This window comes from Mytilus californianus, unplaced genomic scaffold (genome assembly GCF_021869535.1).
Source record: "Mytilus californianus isolate M0D057914Y unplaced genomic scaffold, xbMytCali1.0.p SCAF_8, whole genome shotgun sequence".
In the NCBI taxonomy this organism is placed as follows: domain Eukaryota; kingdom Metazoa; phylum Mollusca; class Bivalvia; order Mytilida; family Mytilidae; genus Mytilus; species Mytilus californianus.
This window is the reverse complement of record NW_026262734.1, coordinates 82517827-82531327: the sequence shown is the minus strand read 5'-3', so window position 1 is coordinate 82531327 and position 13501 is coordinate 82517827. Positions and strand designations below refer to the sequence as shown.

Genomic DNA, 13501 nt, shown 5'->3' with positions numbered 1-13501 from the left:
AATAGCCAAATCCATCAATCTCAGGTCAAGTTTGCATGAGGGAGTTAAAACCTTAGTTTCCTAATTATTTATATAAATTAATAAACGGACAATTTTAGTAAGGTTTGTAATAAATCATGTCAGTACCGAAGTGTGGACTACCGAGCTTATGACATAAGCAGCAGTATCGACCCAGTGCTGTAAAAAAGGAAAACAACACTAACATGACTAAGAAGCATTCTATTCACATCCAAGTTTGATAAAAAAATATTTAGTTAAACACATATCAAAATACTGTCCTTCGTTTACAATGTATAAATGTATACTTAACTGAAAGACGACACATATTTTTAGTGCAGGTTTTCATATATAAATCAAGTAATTCATACATAAATTTCTATTTGTTGAAGATTGTACTGTGACTCCTACATCCACTTCATTTGAACTCTGATAGATAACTGTCTCATTGGTAATTATACCATATCTTCTAATTTTTATATTAATTCAACAACTTCAATCTAAACGTTTATTTTTAGCTTATCCAGTGGTAGCATAAGGCTAAAAGTCCAACTGTAAATGCTCAGTGGATCCATACACATAGTTTGTTCTTAAGTTGTGCTGTAACACCACTGTCCGAGGTTAGGTGCCAGGAGGGTTGAGCGCTCACAAACATGTTAAACCCCGCCACATTATAAAGCATACTTTTTTTGGTAATTACTTGAAATCAATGATAATTATATTGGATACTGACAACAGAAATATCAGAAACAACACTTGGAGTTGCAAATCAAAAAGGACAATCAAATAGTATATTATATTTTTTTTTAACTCTGGTGGATAGTTGTCTCATTGGTCATATTAGTAACCAATTGAGCACTCAACCCTCCCCCTAACCTTGGACAGTGGTGTTACACTCAACATAAGAACAAACTATAATAAACAGTTTACACAGAGATATGTCTCGCCTGTCCACATAAAATTCAGATAAAGACATTCTGATGGACAGCAACATTGCTTATTAATTTAATAAAGTTACTGGACCATTATCTTGTGGACAGGGCCTTCAAATGGTTGACAAATTGAGATATACTGATAGTAATGCAACTTTATACAAAATATCATTGATCTGTCACAAGTAGTTCTTATCAAACTAACTTAAGCAGAAAACTTAACATTGAAAATTGCTAATTAATTCAAAGTTACTGGACCATGACCTAGGGGGCAGGGCCTCATAATAGTCGTCAAACAGATATGTATTGATAGTAATGCAACTCCATACAAAATATCATTGATCTATCACAAGTAGATCCTATCAAACTAACTCGAGCAGAAAACTTAACATTGAAAATTGCTAATTAATTCAAAGTCACTGGACCATGTCCTAGGGACCAGGGCCTCAAAATAGTCTTCAAACTGATATGTAATGATAGTAATGCAACTTCATATTAAATACCAATGATCTATCACAAGCAGTTCCTATCACACTAACTTAAGCAGAAAACTTAACATTGAAAATTGCTAGTAAATTCAAAGTTGCTGGACCATGCCCTGGGGGGCAGTGCCTCGAAATAGTTGTCAAAATGATATGTACTATAGTAATGCAACTTTATATTAAATATCAATGATCTATCACAAGTAGTTCCTATCAAACTAACTTAAGCAGAAAACTTAACAATTATTGACGCCACCGCTGTCGCTGGAAAAGCAATCCCTATGTCTCGCTTTCTGCGACTTTTGTCGCAGGCGAGACAAAAATCAGTTGAAAAGGGCTTAACTCATCAGATAGATAAAAAGCAGAAAAAACTCTAATAAAAACACAAACCGGACGTGGCAGGGTATTTATACATCCCTAACAACAAAAAAGACACAAAGTACAGATCTGAGAGTACTCTGATAATTCTATTTTAGCTGATCCAGTGGTAGCATAAGGCAAACAGTCCAACCTTTAAATGCTCAGTGGATCGATACACAGAACTTTTTTGGTAATTACTGATAATGAACCATAGGTATATCAGATGCTGATAACAGCAATATAAGAAACGACAATTTAAGTTGCAGAACAAAGAAGAAAATCAATCAGTCTATTTAATTCTTGTATATTTATATTTCATTATGTAGGGTCATTCACCAGCACTTTCTGTGAAATAGTTTGCAGCCAAACTTTCAAGCTTATCATAAGTTTCAATCCACTTTTGAGTTCGTACGACCCTTCTTCCTAATGTTGTAGATGAAGAAGAATCAGAAGGCCATTTTTTCCCTGACAAAGGTTTTTGTAATTGATGCTTGTATATCAACAAAACTTCTTCGTGCAAATTTTCCTGAAAGGTAGACTTTCCATGTCCTATTGTTTCATATACTTCATCATCAATTATATCTTGTTTAAAATTTTCTAAATTTAATGCCAACCATATTGAAACAATTGTACCAACATTTATGCCATTTTCACTCCAGGCTTCAAACAGTAACATATCATCTGATATATAAAGTCTGTCTCTTTTACAATTGTACATAAGAATTTTTAATTTAACATCCGAGACTAAAAATGATGGAATAAAGATATCTTCCATTTCTGGGTTCTGTTTTGCTTGGTAAAAAGCATTTGTAATTGTTTGAGCAAAAACATGCCTCAAAGCCTTTTCAGTTCTAAAAGCATAATCTTTATGCGTGTCTCTGAGACTATATGAATCTTTGCAATCAGCACCAGTACTGATAGTACTCTGTTGTTTTGCATCGACCATCATCTTTAACCTTTTTGTACCAGATTGTTGTTGTTCATTATCTTCAATCTCATCATCACTTTCGCTTTCTTCAATTTGAACTTTAACTGTAGATCTGTCAACCAAAATATGAGGATGTCCATACCAAGCTAAATAGTTTCCTTTAAAAGCAGAAATAATTTATCATTGAAAATAAGTACATGAAGTAAGATCAAAGCTAAATACATATATTTTGTTCATACCTATAACTTGGCATTGCACAAGGTTATGTTATCTCTGACTGTTAATGAGGTATTTACACTAAATCCATTGGATGGTTTACTGATTGATATATTTTAGTCTTAAACACATGATTTTTTATTAGTTGTTATTGGCTTCAAACTAGCTTTTAATAACTGCAAGTACTCTCAGATCTGTACTTTGTGTCTCTTGTGTTTATGTTAGTGTTTTATATGCATTGTAATTGCCTATAATTGCTTACATCCACTTCATTTGAACTTTTGTGGATAGTTGTCTCATTGGCAATCATACTACATCTCCTTATTTTTATTTTGTGTCGATCTGATAAGTTAAGCCGTTGTCATCTGATCTTTTTATTTTGTTCTTATGTTGTACTGTTACACCAATGTCCAAAACAAGGGGGTCTAGTGACAGCAAATATGTTTAACCCTGTTACATTCTGTATGTATCTGTCCCAAGTCAGGAGCCTGTAATTGAGTGTTGTCTTTTGTTGCTGTATATAATTTTTTTTTTTTATTGTTTTGTACATACATGTAAATCAGACCATTTATTATCTCGTTTGACTTTTTTTCAGTTTGTCATTTCAAGGCCTCTTTTTAGCTTACTATGAGGAATGGGTTTTGCTCATTGTTGAAGGCTGTACCGTGACCTAGAGTTGTTAACTTCCACGTCATTTGGTCCTTGGTGGAGAATTGTCTCATTGGCAATCATACCACATCTTCTTACTTAAATAGGTATAATACATGTGTAATTGGCTGCATCAGTACTAGTACTTGTACTGAAATATCATATCTATAGACTAAGTTAATTAGGTTGCATTCCTATTGGTATTTGATTTGAAAAGGGAAATAACTCCAATTTAAATTAATGAATCAAGATCATATGCATCATCACCTAAATAATTCAATCATCCCAGTAAATTCGGAAGTTTTCTACTTGTGAGAGCCTGAAGTGATCATGGAATGAAACGACTGAATTATTTGGGTTATATGATGACACTCTGTTGAAAAGTTATAATCATCATGTCGGTAGCATTAAAAATTGGAAATGATGTTCAAAAGAAGGTAGAATCAAATATGTATTTGTCATGTTCTTTATTGAAGTTGAAAATCATAAATTATATGCCTTCATCTTGTTTTGGATATAAAATTATCTATCAACATTTATGATTTTTTTTTTTTTTTGGTGTTTTAAGCACCGCTTTTGGGCTATTTCGTGGCGGCCAGTTTTTATTAGTGGAGGAAGCCGGAGTGCCCGGAGAAAACCACCCACGTTCGATAGGAAAACTGACAATCCTAGTCAATTAAGATTGGAGTCGAGTGCACCCGCACGAGCAGGGTTCGAACTCACAATCTCAGTGTTGACTGGCTAGTGATTACAGAAGTAACTACTTAGACCACTCGGCCACCGAGGCCCCTCAACATTTATGATTACTAACCTTATGGTCATATCTTTGGCTGCATTTGATGTAGCAAATATTAGTAATTATTTTTGTGAATATGTAGGTTGTGGAACATGAGTGTAATGGAAACTGAAGGAAACTGGTTCATGAACAAAATCTTTGAAAAAAGAAATACGGCTCGATACTTATAATAACAAATGTATCATCCCACCATATAATAATAATTTCAAAACATAACCTCAAAAATAAAAGAAATAAACACATTACAGCAAAATATATACCAAACAATGGCAACCATAAAGGCTTTGATTTGTACCCATACAGGGGCCTCCATGGCTGAGTGGTCTAAGTAGTTCAACTACTGTATCACTAGCCTGTCAACACTCATCTTCGCTAGGCAAGGGTTACGATACACTTCCCTCCTCTCCACCCTTGGCAGATTAAGCCAACATTTGAAATAACAATGTTGCGCCATCTATCGGTAGATTAAAGTCACGCCCATTCGGAATACATTATTCTTGACCAATGGTAGCACTTGAACTCTTCAATTTGGAGGTAAAAACACGGTAGCGTCTAGATTCTACACACTTGGTAAAGCAGGAAACGAAAATATACGTTGACATTCATGCATTTGTGCAAGAAACATACACAAGAACTTCTTTTAGTTGATTAAAAACATTCAAATTGTCACTAAATATAGTCATATGTTTAGGGATGTAAAGACTTGTTGCACAATAAGCATGTGGCAATTGTTTACATACACTTTCTACATTTACACGTGATCATGTTATAGGCGCTTTTTGATTGGATGCAGCGAGTTTCGACTGCAACCAATGAAAATCATTACCTTGTGTCTCCGAAATTCTATCTCAATCTGCCAAGGGTGGAGAGGAGGGAAGTGGATCGTAACCCTTGGCTAGCGAAGATGGTCAACACCGCGGTTGTGAGTTTGAGCCCTGCATGTGGCAGGTGCATTCAACTCCAATCTTTAAATTGACAAGATAGTCAGTTTTCCCACCGAAGGTTGGTGGTTCTCTCCTGGCACTCCAGCTTCCTCCTTCAGTAAAAACTGACCCCCACGAAATAGCCAACAGTGCTGAACACCAATCAATCAATCAATTAATTGTACCAATACTAAAGGAGTATTACTGAAATTTGCATGATGTATGAAATAAGCATTTGTCATTTTGGGGCCTTTTATAGCTTGATATGCTGTATGGGTTTTGCTCATTGTTGAAGGCCGTACTGTGACCTAACATCATTGTCATTTTGTCTCTTGTGGTTAGTTGTATCATTGTCAATCAAGCCACATCTTCTTATTTTTATATTGAAACATCTCATATTAAATGAAATTTAAGTGTTTTTAGTTTAGGATTATTTTCAACTTTGAAATTGTTTTCAGAAAATTCAGTGGCAGAGTGGTCTAAGTAGTCCAATTACTGTATCACTAGCCTGTAAACACTAAGTTTGTGAGTTCCAATCATGCATGTGGCAAATGCATTCGACTCCAATCTTAATTGACTAGAATTGAGTTTTTCTACCAAAGGTGGGTGGTTCTCTAGAGCACTAAACTATACATCTGCTATGATTTGATTCCTTCAAAACCAATTTAAAAGAGTCATATGTGTGTGTAGGGTACATTGTACACATACATGTATATAAGCATTTGGCATAGTTTTCCATATGTTTTAGTACATAGATATACCTAAAGATGTGTTCCCAAGGACAAGTTCGACATTACACACCGGACATTTGTTGACTCCCAAAGGATTACAGTCTGCATTCAAAATATATGATCCTGATGGTGCAAGCTTTGAGAACAAATGATGGGAAATGATTGCCTGTATTTCTGCTTCAGTTTTTGCCTCCTGAACTTTCAGTAAATGTCTGATATTATCTTCTGTTGAAAAAGAGAAAATCATATTTGTAGTAATTGTGAAATGACCTTAGGGAGCTACCATTTGATTTTTATGGGGGGGCTAGGATGAAATTTGAAAAAAAAAGGCAGGTCATGAGTTTTGAGTAAAAAAAAAGGCAGGACAGGAGTTTTGAGTAAAAAAAAGGCAGGATGAGCAACTTGGCAAAAAAAAAAGCCAGGATGACAATTTATGTAAAAAAAGTCAGGATAAACTAATAAAAAAAAAAGGCAGGACCGAATAGAGTTAAAAATAAAAAGGCAGGACAGAGATTACAACTAAAAAAAAATGCAGGACAAATTTTTTCATCCTAGCCCCCCCATAAAAATCAAATGGTAGCTCCCTTAGACATACAACTTAACCATACATGTATTCAATGAAGCAGAACATGTAAGTGACTTATTTGTTTCTGGGAGCTTACCTACACTCCAGAAACTACCCTACACTTTAACAATTTATAGAATGACTGAAATATAAACAATCCAGTTAAGCTCTTTTCACCTGATTTTATAGTCTGTTCTTATCATGCTTATGTTGTGCTGTAACACCACTTCCCCACTGCCAGGTTAGGGGATGGTTGAGCACTCACAAACAAGTTCAACCCCGCCTCATTCTTTTTGTGTCTGTCCCAAGTCCCTAGCCTGTAGTTTTTGTTGGTTCATGTCTTGTCATATTTGTTTTTCGTAAATTGTTTTGTTTTGCATTAGGTCTTTAGTTTTCTCAATTGAATCGTTTCATATTTTTCATGTCAGGGCCTTTTATAGCTGACTATATGGTATTGGTTTTTCTGATTGTTGACGGTGGTATGGTTGCCCATAATTGCTTACATCGACTTCATTTGAACTTTGGTGGATAGTTGTCCAATTGGCACATCGCCTTATTTTTATAATGTTGCTCGCCGGATGTGACGGACTAAGTTTTTGATATAGTAAGCAATCTGAGGAAGGTGTTTGTACAGTCTTAGGACAAAAGTGTTTCAACACTTGGAAAATACCCTAAATGTTAAATATAAAAAAAATTTATATGTCAGACTTTGCATAAAAAAGGATTTTGCTGATCTTCATTATCTTCTAGTACAATTTATTAAATATTTGTAAAAAAAAAATATTAAAACTTATACATGTTATATTTGCATTGGTAAAACAGTCAGTCAGGGGTACTACTTGTACAAGTTATTTTTATTTACTTGAAGAAGTAAATACTAATTTACTTATAAAAGTAAATTTGTAAGATACTTACAATGTATACAAGTGTATTTTATTTACTTGTATAGGTAAATTATTTTATTGACTTACATGTAGTTATGTCCCTTAGACATTCAGATTTTTACTTATGGGACAATGAAAATCTCATTTGTCTGTTATCTTCAAAACACTACTCATCTACAAACCTCCAAGGGGCAATTTTTGAAGGCCTTGTGCAATTACTTAAGATCTTTGTGCAAGTAGTTTCTTTGTTGAATTAATGAGATGAAACCTTGAACTCTAATAAAAAATTATAAGCTAACCAGAGAAAAATTGTTTAAGGCATGTTTTTACATCCCAAAAGTTGAGAATTTTAGGGATTGTAAAAAAAAATTACTTATACAAGTAAATTTTTTGAGAAAATTAAGGGGAGATTATTCAAACCTTATAAGAAAATATGAATATATAACAAATTTACTTATATAACTATATTATTATTTACTTCTTCAGGAAAACAAAAATAACATGTACAAGTAGTACCCCTGACTGACAGTCATGACAGTCAAAAGATAAACTTTTAAAGTCTCTATCCTGAAAATGAATTAACTTGGAAAACATTAGGAGTCTTGTATGCATGCACAATTTTTAGGTGTGTTTCATTTGATAGCCTATGGCCTCTGTTATACCATATGAGAGTCTGGTGTGATATGCAGTTTAAAGAATGAAAAATTAACATGATAGAGAAAAAGGGCCAAAAAAAAAGAATAGGCTACTAAAAATTAAACTAGAGGCTCTAAAGAGCCTGTGTCGCTCACCTTGGTCTATGTGCATATTAAACAAAGGACACAGATTGATTCATGACAAAATTGTGTTTTGGTGATGGTGATGTGTTTGTAGATCTTACTTTACTGAACATTCTTGCTGCTTACAATTATCTCTATCTATAATGAACTTGGCCCAGTAGTTACAGTGCAAAATATTTTGTAAAAATTTACAAAAATTTACAAAATTTATGAAAATTGTAAAAAATTGACTATAAAGGGCAATAACTCCTTAAGGGGTCAAAATTGACAATTTTGGTCATGTTGACTTATTTGTAGATCTTACTTTGCTGTACATTATTGCTGTTTACAGTTTATCTCTATCTACATGTATAATAATATTCAAGATAATAACCAAAAGCTGCAAAATTTTCTTAAAATTACCAATTCAGGGGCAGCGACCCAATAACGTGTTGCCTGATTGGTCTGAAAATCTCAGGGCAGATAGATCTTGACCTAATGAACAATCTTATCCTTGTCAGATTTGCTCTAAATGCTTTGGTTTCAGAGATATGAGCCAAAAACTGCATTTTACCCTATGTATTATTTTTTAGCCATGACGGCCATCTTGGTTCGCGGGCGGAGTCATCGGACATATTTTTTAAACTAGATACCCCAATGATGATTGTGGACAAGTTTGGTTAAATTTGTCTTAGTAGTTTCAGAGGAGAAGATTTTTGTAAAAGATTACAAAAATTTACGAAAAATGGTTAAAAATTGACTATAAAGGGCAATAACTCCTTAAGGGGTCAACTGACCATTTTGGTCAAGTTGACTTATTTGTAGATCTTACCTTGCTAAACATTATTGCTGTTTACAGTTTATCTCTATCTATAATAATATTCAGGATAATAACCAAAAACGGCAAAATTTCCTCAAAATTACCAATTCAGGGGCAGCAACCCAACAACAGGTTGTCAGATTCATCTGAAAATTTCAGGGCAGATAGATCTTGACCTGATAAACAATTTTACCCAAGTCAGATTTGCTCTAAATGCTTTTGTTTCAGAGATATAAGCCAAAATCTACATTTTACCCCTATGTTCTATTTTTAACCATGGCGGCCATCTTGGTTGGTTGGCCAGGTCACCGGACACATTTTTTAAACTAGATACCCCAATGATGATTGTGGCCAAGTTTGGTTTAATTTGTCCAAGTAGCTTCAGAGGAGAAGATTTTTGTAGAAGTTAACGACGACGGACGACGGCGACAACCACGACGACAGACGACGGACGCCAAGTGATGAGAAAAGCTCACTTGGCCCTTTTGGCCAGTTGAGCTAAAAATTGGGAAAAATTCACACGATAAATAAAGAAAAATTGGCCAAAAAAATAAATAGGGTGCTAAAAAATAAACATGATAAAGGGCAAAAAGTAAATAGAGAAAAATAATGGTCTAAAAAAAATTTTAAATATAAAAAGAAGACCCCCCTCCCCCCAAACCCCCATCCATACGCTCTTATATCGAATAATGATCAGCTTCTGATGGTAGTCTTGCTGTTTTTCTTCAAACAGTGAGTCATAAAAATATAGTTGTGTCACAAGAAAATAGGCGTGATACAAAGTATGAAGCATCTGACTTGTCACTTATGGGCAAGATATATGTACAATTTACCCCCGCCACATTCTGTATGTGCGTCTCTCAAGTCAGGAGCCTGTATTCAGTGGTTGTCGTTTGTTGCTGTATATCATATTTGTTTTTCATTCATTATTTTGTACATACATGTAAATCAGGCCGTTAGTTTTCTCGTTTGAATTGTTTTACATTTGTCATTTTGGGGCCTTTTACAGCTGACTATGCGGTATGGGCTATGCTCATTGTTGAAGGCTGTACGGTGACCTATAGTTGTTAATTTCTGTGTCATTTGGTCTCTTGTATAGAGTTGTCTCATTGGCAATCATACCACATCTTCTTATTTTTATAATAAATGTACCCAATATGCACATTGAAAAAAAAATGATAGGAATTTAATTACATGTACTAACTAGCTTGCGTTACACATAGTCCAAATAATTATGTCTTAAAAGGCGATTTTCATTTTTTTATTCTTGATGCCTTCCTACGACTTCATAGACATTTAAGTTTAACACAGAAACAATTTTTCAGCTGGACTTTGAGAGAAAATTTTGCTCAACTTTGACACCTAATTACAATTATCAATAAAATAAATTGTTCATTATTTTGTACAAAAATCAGGCTGTTATTTTCTTGTTTGGATTGTTTTACATTTGTCATTTCGGGGCCTTTTATAGCTGACTATGCGGTATGGGTTTTACTCATTGTTGAAGGCCTTATGATGAGCTACAAAAAAAAAATGTATAGTTGTTAATGTCTGTGTCATTTGGTCTCTTGTGGAGAGTTGTCTCATTGGCAATCATACCACATCTTCTTATTTTTATATCTGTAGGTACGTATTGCTGACATGCAACACCATGAACACCTAAAAAAACATGTGATTTGTAGCCCCGTTTTTGTGATATTCGGTGTTATGGCAAAATCATTTTGACAAGTTTGATAGCCGTTTGGTATCTTCCGCCTTTCTTTTACAAGTCTTAGGTGAATGAACTTTGCCACATCATGATCATCATGACAATTTTTTAATTATTATTCATTTGGTCAAGATAATTAATATAACACTAAAGGAAACTAATTTATGTTTTTAAAATGTCATTTCATTAAAAAAATTAAAACAATAAAAAAAAACTTATTTAATTAGCAACACACTAACTAAAACACGATTAAAAAATTATTCAACACGAAACCAATAAAAAGGGTGTGCGAATGTGAAAGGGGGCAAATATGAAGGGGAGCGAACATGATATTGGGCGAATGGACCCAGATTCTGTCGTGTATGTCTGAATGTCACAAGGCTAAATGTTATAACATAACAGAAAGAACTGAATGTTCAATGACATTTGTATAGATGATTGGCGCGACTAGGAGTCAACCTGTGTAACTGCTTCATAAAGAACAACTCGAAATTGGTGTTTAGGCTGTATTAAATAAGGCAGGAGACAAGCAAAAAAATAAATTAGCTTTTCAAGAAGTCATTATAATTTAGACAAGTTACCATCTCTCAAGAATTCTTCCAAACTGACTGTTGCATCATCAACACAGTTGGATTCTCCACAACAAGATTTGACAATGTCTTCAATAGAGTCTATCCAAAACCATGGCAGTGGAATAGAGTTGTCAGAACGAATGTCGTACTTGACGAAGGCATCAGAAAATTCAGCCGAATAAGCAGCATCAGTCGCTTCTATTTTCACGTTAGAAAATAATCTATCAGTAACATTGTAACAAGGAGTTTTTAGCGCTTTCAATTTTGGTTCTGCAGGTTCTTTAACACTGAAGCACAACCTCAAAATTTTCTTGAGGAAATCATCGGACACTCCCGCCATCAGGGATATCAGGGACAGGGGATGGTAATGGTCTGATTTCTTGTGATATTCTGCAGTCCTCCGTAATTCTTTGGAGCACTTCCAGTAGTGGTAGTATAGATCTGTGTGAACATCGTTTTCGATTTATGGTTTACATAACCAGATGTCTTATTTACATAACTAATCTTGTCAAATGTCAAATTGTGAAAAGTATAAAAACTATAAAACTTAAAAAAAAAGAAAGAAACAAAGTGAAAACCAATTATGATGAGTCTGAATGAGATCTGCAGAATAGAGACTTATGGTCCTTCAACCTGTCTGTACTGCATACAAGTTTCTCATATTGTCCAAGACGTCTTCACATTAAATCCGTTGTATGCATGTGTACTGATTGATACTCGAGTCTGGTAGAACATTATTCATTTACTATAGTTGTAGCTTTCAGTAACTGCGACTACTATTAGATAAAAACTTCATGTAAGGTTCCACTAAAGTCAAAATATAGGACACTTCATAAACATCTAAACTTTGCCTGTATTTTTCAACCTATAATGAGTAAAGTCCTACACTATGAGAACATTATGTTCATTTAAACATACTTAACATATACACACTGTGTAAATAAACTTGAAATTGTTATGCTGTGGCCAAACCGGTTCTTGGGGTGAACACTAAATTTTCAAAAAAATCTGGAGGCCTGCGAGACGACTTAATTTGCTTAAAATTGGTATGGACGAATACTGTTACATGTAATGCAGGGCAAGCTCATGTTGATTTGTCATATACATATGTTTTAATGGCATATTTGTCCAATTTCTGTATTGTAACTTCGATATTTGTTCACCTAGATACATGAAAATTACTGGAACTCGAAAATCAATACATTTTCTGAAAAATCAACATGAGCTTGCCCTGCATTAGATATAACAGTATTCGTCCATACCAATTTTAAACAAATTAAGTCGTCTCGCGCAGGCCTCCAGATTTTTTTGAAAATTTAGTGTTCACCCCAAGAACCGGTTTGGCCACAACATAACAATTTCAAGTTTATTTACAATTTCCACAGTGTGTATATGTTAAGTATGTTTAAATGTACATATGTTCTCATAGTTTAGGACTTTACTCATTATAGGTTGAAAAATACAGACAAAGTTTAGATGTTTATGAAGTGTCCTATATTTTGACTTTAGTGGAACCTTAAGCGTGTTGTTTTACTCGGGGTCAAGTCGCCCCGAAAAGTGAGTCATTTCGCCCCTATTTGTTCCTAAATTAAAGTTTATTTTTAAAGTATATTGCGTATTGTAATATCATTCTGGTTTCATGGTGAAGGATAATTAAAAAGTCCACTCTTTCAATAGGATCGTTCATTTTTTACTCGAAGGAGACTAGGGGGAAATAAAGGCGGGGGGCTTTTGGTAATGGATAGGGGATATCCAACTTTTCAACACTTAAGATGGGGTAAGGGGGGGGGGGGGGGCGATAAAGGTCACAGTTTACAAGATTTGGGGCATTCTGTATTTCAAACATGCCATGAAAATCTATAGCTAATGATAATATGATGAATACACATCAGTATCGATTTTTCAGTAGAAGTGTCGAACATTTGATTCATCTGATTCATATGAGATGTCATATCTTTATCTCGTATGTCATCATTTTTGGCTTCAGACTTCATATCAATGTTTGTTTCTTGCGAGTCTCTGTTTGTTGGATTTGAAGAACGACTATAACAGGGACTGAAGGTTTGATGCCTTAGTTTTTGCATGTTTTCTCGAAGCTTTTCTGAAAATACCTCCTTCCATGTGATACAAACACTGATTATACTAATCGCTGTTTCCTTACCTGATTAATCGTAAAACTCA

At 34.3% G+C, this 13501-nt stretch overlaps 1 protein-coding gene across 1 annotated transcript; it reads right to left on the bottom strand.

The window, feature by feature from the left end:
- Positions 1 to 2044: 2044 nt before the first annotated feature.
- Positions 2045 to 11703, bottom strand: LOC127710915 (uncharacterized). Its single transcript, XM_052216877.1, has 3 exons — positions 11330 to 11703; positions 6044 to 6238; positions 2045 to 2857 (listed from the first exon to the last, which is right to left on the bottom strand). The coding sequence occupies exons 1-3, from the start codon at positions 11658 to 11660 to the stop codon at positions 2100 to 2102; spliced, it is 1284 nt and encodes a 427-aa protein (XP_052072837.1). The 5' UTR covers positions 11661 to 11703; the 3' UTR covers positions 2045 to 2099.
- Between the last annotated feature and the right edge of the window lie 1798 nt (positions 11704 to 13501).

Bases quoted from the DNA above. Each gene is read 5' to 3' on its own strand.
- LOC127710915 (XM_052216877.1), bottom strand. From the start codon at position 11,660: ATGGCGGGAGTGTCCGATGATTTCCTCAAGAAAATTTTGAGGTTGTGC. The intron at 6,239-11,329 runs GTAACTTGTCTA...CTTTTTCAACAG, and splicing joins GGAAGAATTCTTGAGAGATG to AAGATAATATCAGACATTTA. The intron at 2,858-6,043 runs GTATATCTATGT...CTGCTTTTAAAG, and splicing joins CCTTGGGAACACATCTTTAG to GAAACTATTTAGCTTGGTAT.